At 57.3% G+C, this 6,000-nt stretch overlaps 1 protein-coding gene across 1 annotated transcript in view; it reads right to left on the bottom strand.

Annotated features, from left to right (window-relative positions):
• Positions 1-281: 281 nt before the first annotated feature.
• Positions 282-6,000, bottom strand: part of LOC147086759 (neural cell adhesion molecule L1-like) — a 168,186-nt gene continuing 162,467 nt past the window's right edge. Inside the window, exons 16-17 of the mRNA XM_085978317.1 lie at positions 4,042-4,053; positions 282-1,122 (exon numbers count right to left, since the gene is read on the bottom strand). Coding sequence (XP_085834443.1) covers positions 882-1,122; positions 4,042-4,053 — 253 coding nt within the window. The 3' untranslated portion in view covers positions 282-881. The remainder of the gene's footprint in view (positions 1,123-4,041; positions 4,054-6,000) is intronic.

The raw sequence follows: 6,000 nt of genomic DNA, 5'->3' as shown, positions 1-6,000 counted from the left end.
GTACAGCACGGGTTAGATACAGAGTAAAGCTCCCTCTACACTGTCCCCATCAAACACTCCCAGGGCAGGTACAGCACGGGTTAGATACAGAGTAAAGCTCCCTCTACACTGTCCCATCAAACACTCCCAGGACAGGTACAGCACGGGTTAGATACAGAGTAAAGCTCCCTCTACACTGTCCCATCAAACACTCCCAGGGCAGGTACAGCACGGGTTAGATACAGAGTAAAGCTCCCTCTACACTGTCCCCATCAAACACTCCCAGGGCAGGTACAGCACGGGTTAGATACAGAGTAAAGCTCCCTCTACACTGTCCCCATCAAACACTCCCAGGGCAGGTACAGCACGGGTTAGATACAGAGTAAAGCTCCCACTACACTGTCCCATCAAACACTCCCAGGACAGGTACAGCACGGGTTAGATACAGAGTAAAGCTCCCTCTACACTGTCCCATCAAACACTCCCAGGGCAGGTACAGCACGGGGTTAGATACAGAGTAAAGCTCCCACTACACTGTCCCATCAAACACTCCCAGGGCAGGTGCAGCACGGGGTTAGATACAGAGTAAAGCTCCCTCTACACTGTCCCATCAAACACTCCCAGGGCTGGGTTCGGCCCCGGACCCCCGAGGAACACCCAGTGACAAACTCCCCTCCCCTTGTGACGGATCCTGGTCGAACATTTATTCCTGCCGTCCAGTTATCTTGCACTGTAAAAAGCGACAGGTGTGAATAGGAAATAAAAAAGTTCGGAAACAAGAGAGTACAAAAAGAAAATTTGGCAAATACATATTTATAGGTAGCACCCACAGAAGTTGACGCGGATCGCTTCGTGTCATTTGGCGCCCGGCACCGAGCTCTATCCCGGCCGCCCCCCCCCCACTAATCCAGCGTGATTTCGGCGTTGACGGGAGATGCGCCCCCCGAGCTTCCGTTGGGGCCGCCCGCCTCCTTCTCCTCCTTCTTGCCGCTGTACTGCCCGATGAAGGAGCCGTCTTCATTGAACTGCACGTCCACGCTGCCCCCGTACTCCACCAGGCTGTCGTCGCTGCCCAGGGGCTTCTTCGGCTGGTCCAGCGAGGGCTGGCTCCCGTCGAAGGGCTTCTCCTCCTGGTCGTTGTCGCTGCGCAGGGAAGGGAGGGCAAGGTTAGGTTGCAGCCGGGAGGCCGTTCAGCCCCACCTCGGGGCCTGTTACATTAGGAACAGGAGGAGGCCATTCTGCCCCTCGAGCCTGTTACATTAGGAACAGGAGGAGGCCATTCAGCCCCCTCGAGCCTGTTACATTAGGAACAGGAGGAGGCCATTCAGCCCCTCGAGCCTGTTACATTAGGAACAGGAGGAGGCCATTCAGCCCCTCGAGCCTGTTACATTAGGAACAGGAGGAGGCCATTCTGCCCCTCGAGCCTGTTACATTAGGAACAGGAGGAGGCCATTCAGCCCCCTCGAGCCTGTCACATTAGGAACTGGAGGAGGCCGTTCAGCCCCTCAAGCCTGTTTCATTAGGAACAGGAGGAGGCCATTCAGCCCCCTCGAGCCTGTTACATTAGGAACAGGAGGAGGACATTCACCCCCTCGAGCCTGTCACATTAGGAACAGGAGGAGGCCATTCAGCCCCCTCGAGCCTGTCACATTAGGAACTGGAGGAGGCCGTTCAGCCCCTCAAGCCTGTTTCATTAGGAACAGGAGGAGGCCATTCAGCCCCCTCGAGCCTGTTACATTAGGAACAGGAGGAGGACATTCACCCCCTCGAGCCTGTCACATTAGGAACAGGAGGAGGCCATTCAGCCCCCTCGAGCCTGTTACATTAGTAACTGGAGGAGGCCGTTCAGCCCCTCGAGCCTGTTACATTAGGAGATTTTAATTATTCAATGTGTCCGGATTAATTGCACGTGTTTCACATTGTCGCAGATTCTAAGCTCGGGGTGCGGGGAGGAGGAATTGAATGTCCATACAATACGGCGGGGGGCTGAATTCATCAAACAGACTGCCCCAAAGAGGGAGACGGTTCTGCAAAGTGCAGAGCCACCTTGGATGGATGTTTGGCAGAAAGAACGATCGCGGTGTCTCCAGTGGTAATAGTCCCGGGGCCTAGATATTTGACTGGGGAGGCAGCGCCAGACCGGCGGTTTCGGGTTGGCCGCCCGTTGGTCACAGTGCCGGGTATTCCGTCCCGCTGATCAAATCTCTCCTCGTTAGGAGTTGTCCATCCCGGGCAGCACCCGGGTGGAGCGACATGTCCTCCCTCTGTGGCTTTACAGTTTGGAAAACAGTGACAGGTTCGGACAAAGTCAACATGGATTTACAAAAGGTAAATCGCACTTGACTAACCTTCTGGAATTTTTTGAGGATGTAACTGGTAGAATAGATAAGGGAGAACCAGTGGATGTGGTGTATTTGGACTTTCAGAAGGCTTTCGATAAGGTCCCGCATAAGAGATTAGCGTGTAAAGTTAAGGCACATGGGATTGGGGGTAAGGTATTGACTTGGATAGAGAACTGGTTGGCAGACAGGAAGCAAAGAGTTGGAATAAATGGGTCTTTTTCCGAGTGGCAGGCAGTGACTAGTGGGGTACCGCAAGGATCGGTCCTAGGACCCCAGCTGTTCACAATATATATTAATGATCTAGACGAGGGAACTAGATGTAATATCTCCAAGTTTGCAGACGACACAAAGCTGGGTGGGCGTGTGTGTTGTAAGGAGGATGCCGAGAAACTCCAGGATGATTTGGACAGGTTGGGTGATTGGGCAGGTGCAGTATAATGTGGATAAATGCGAGGTTATGAACTGCAATAGACTGGGAAAAGGGGAAGTGCAATGAGACCTGGGTGTCCTTGTGCACCAGTCGCTGAAGGTAAGCATGCAGGTGCAGCAGGCGGTTAAGAAGGCAAATGGTATGTTGGCCTTCATAGCGAGAGGATTCGAGTACAGGAGCAAGGATGTCTTGCTGCAGTTGGACAGGGCCTTGGTAAGACCACACCTTGAGTATTGTGTGCAGTTTTGGTCGCCTTATCTGAGGAAGGATGTTCTTGCCATGGAGGGAGTGCAGTGAAGATTCACCAGACTGACACCTGGGATGCCAGGAATGATGTATGAAGAGAGGTTGGGTCGATTAGGCTTATATTCACTAGAGTTTAGAAGAGTGAGAGGGGATCTCATTGAAACTTATAAAATTCTAACAGGACTAGACAGACTAGATGCAGGAAGGATGTTCCCGATGGCGGGGGAGTCCAGAACCAGGGGTCACAGTCTAAGGATAAGGGGTAAGCCATTTAGGACTGAAATGAGGGGGAATTTCTTCACCCAGAGAGTGGTGAACCTGTGGAATTCTCTACCACAGAAGGCAGTGGAGGCCAATTCATTAAATATATTCATGAAGGAGTTAGATATATTTCTTAAGGCTGAATAAATCAAGGGATATGGGGAGAAGGCAGGGACAGGGTACTGAATTTGGATGATCAGCCATGATCTCATTAAATTGTGAAACAGGCTCGAGGGGCCAGTCTCTCCACGTCACTGAAGTCCCTCATCCCTGGTACCATTCTGGTCAATCTCCCCTTAACCTTCTCTGCTCTGAGGAGAACAACTTCGTGGGGCCTCGGCCCTTCCCCTGGTGTCCCTGCACCGTGGGGCCTCGGCCCTTCCCCTGGTGTCCCTGCACCGTGGGGCCTCGGCCCTTCCCCTGGTGTCCTGCTCCGTGGGGCCTTGGCCCTTCCTCTGGTGTCCCTGCACCGTGGGGCCTTGGCCCTTCCCCCGGTGTCCCTGCACCGTGGGGCCTCGGCCCTTCCCCTGGTGTCCCTGCACCGTGGGGCCTCCGCCCTTCCCCCGGTGTCCCTGCACCGTGGGGCCTCGGCCCTTCCCCTGGTGTCCCTGCACCGTGGGGCCTCGGCCCTTCCCCCGGTGTCCCTGCACCGTGGGGCCTCGGCCCTTCCCCTGGTGTCCCCGCACCGTGGGACTGGGCGACACAGAGCGAAGCCGAGGAAACGGAAGCAGCTATTCACACACAGAGCAGCGCGTGAACACATTAACAGACAAGTTGTCTTACCTCTCCAGTGACCTGTTTGCAGGAGGTAAGCATGAGAAGTAAAGGAGAAAGAAGCTGTAATATATACTCAGGCAACAACCGGCGTTATCCCCCTCACACGCAGGGCAGCGCGTGACTCTGCGCGACTCAGATCGGGGCGGGGGGAAGGTGCTCCTGATGGCCCAGTGGCTCCATGCAATGCCTGCTGAAGAACTCAGTCCCATAGACCAGCAAATAAAAGACAGACTCCCATTTCTCCAACGCCTTTCACCACCTCAGGACGTCCCAACGCGCTTCACAGCCAATGAAGGAATTTTTTTTGAAGTGTGGTCACTGTTGTAATGTGGAAAACACGGCAGACAATTTGCGCACAGCAAGCTCCCACAAACAGCAATGTGATAATGACCGGATCATCTGTTTTTAGTGATGTTGGTTGAGGGATAAATATTGGCCCCAGGACACCGGGGAGAACTCCCCCCCGGCTCTTCTTCCAATAGTGGCCGTGGGATCTTTTACATCCACCCGAGAGGGCAGACGGGGCCTCGGTTTAACATCTCATCCCGAAAGGCGGTCCCTCCGACAGTTCGGCGCTCCCTCAGTACCGCCCCTCCGACAGTGGGGCGCTCCCTCAGTACCGCCCCTCCGACAGTGCGGTGCTCCCTCAGTACCGCCCCTCCGACAGTGCGGCGCTCCCTCAGTACCGCCCCTCCGACAGTGCGGCGCTCCCTCAGTACCGCCCCTCCGACAGTGCAGCGCTCCCTCAGTACCGCCCCTCCGACAGTGCGGCGCTCCCTCAGTACCGCCCCTCCGACAGTGCAGCGCTCCCTCAGTACCGCCCCTCCGTCAGTGCCGCGCTCCCTCAGTACTGCCCCTCTGACAGTGGGGCGCTCCCTCAGTACAGCCCCTCCGACAGTGCAGCGCTCCCTCAGTACCGCCCCTCCGACAGTGCGGCGCTCCCTCAGTACTGCCCCTCCAACAGTGCGGCGCTCCCTCAGTACCGCTCCTCCGACAGTGCGGCGCTCCCTCAGTACCGCCCCTCCGACAGTGCGGCGCTCCCTCAGTACCGCCCCTCCGACAGTGCGGCGCTCCCTCAGTACCGCCCCTCCGACAGTGCGGCGTTCCCTCAGTACCGCCCCTCCGACAGTGCGGCGCTCCCTCAGTACTGCCCCTCCGACAGTGCGGCGCTCCCTCAGTACCGCCCCTCCGACAGTGCGGCGCTCCCTCAGTACCGCCCCGCCGACAGTGCGGCGCTCCCTCAGTACTGCCCCTCCGACAGTGCGGCGCTCCCTCAGTACTGCCCCTCCGACAGTGCGGCGCTCCCTCAGTACCGCCCCGCCGACAATGCGGCACTCCCTCAGTACCGCCCCTCCGACAGTGCGGCGCTCCCTCAGTACCGCCCCTCCGACAGTGCGGCGCTCCCTCAGTACCGCCCCTCCGACAGTGCGGCGCTCCCTCAGTACTGCCCCGCCGACAGTGCGGCGCTCCCTCAGTACTGCCCCTCCGACAGTGCGGCGCTCCCTCAGTACCGCCCCTCCGACACTCCCTCAGTACCGCCCCTCCGACAGTGCGGCGCTCCCGGGGGAGTGTCGGGCCTGGATTACGGGGCTCGAGTCTCTGGAGCGGGGGCTCGCGGATAGGCCAGCTGGGATGGGTGTTCGAGTTGGACCCGGATCCCGTGGCGGTCGGGGAGGGATCTTGCCTGCTTCAGTTACAGCCTGGATAAAACAGCTTAAACCCGACAGAAATCCGAGGGGAATCTGTGCAAGAACGTATCAGGAAAAGGGGCCCCCCGCTCACACGGCATTTACTTGACGCCAATGTGCCCCCGTAAGGTGTGCGCCCATGCAGTAAGCGCAATGGTCCCGCGCGGGCCGCTCACTGGCTTTAACACTGTAAAGACCGCGCAGGCGTAGAAATTTAAATGGACCACGCAACGATAGAAAGAGGTCGCGCAGAACGAAGCTTACAAGGGACGTATGT

Source organism: Somniosus microcephalus, unplaced genomic scaffold (genome assembly GCF_052327205.1).
Source record: "Somniosus microcephalus isolate GS21.2 unplaced genomic scaffold, FLI_Smic_1.0 unresolved_chr7, whole genome shotgun sequence".
NCBI classification, from domain to species: domain Eukaryota; kingdom Metazoa; phylum Chordata; class Chondrichthyes; order Squaliformes; family Somniosidae; genus Somniosus; species Somniosus microcephalus.
This window is presented reverse-complemented; position numbering and strand designations above follow the sequence as displayed.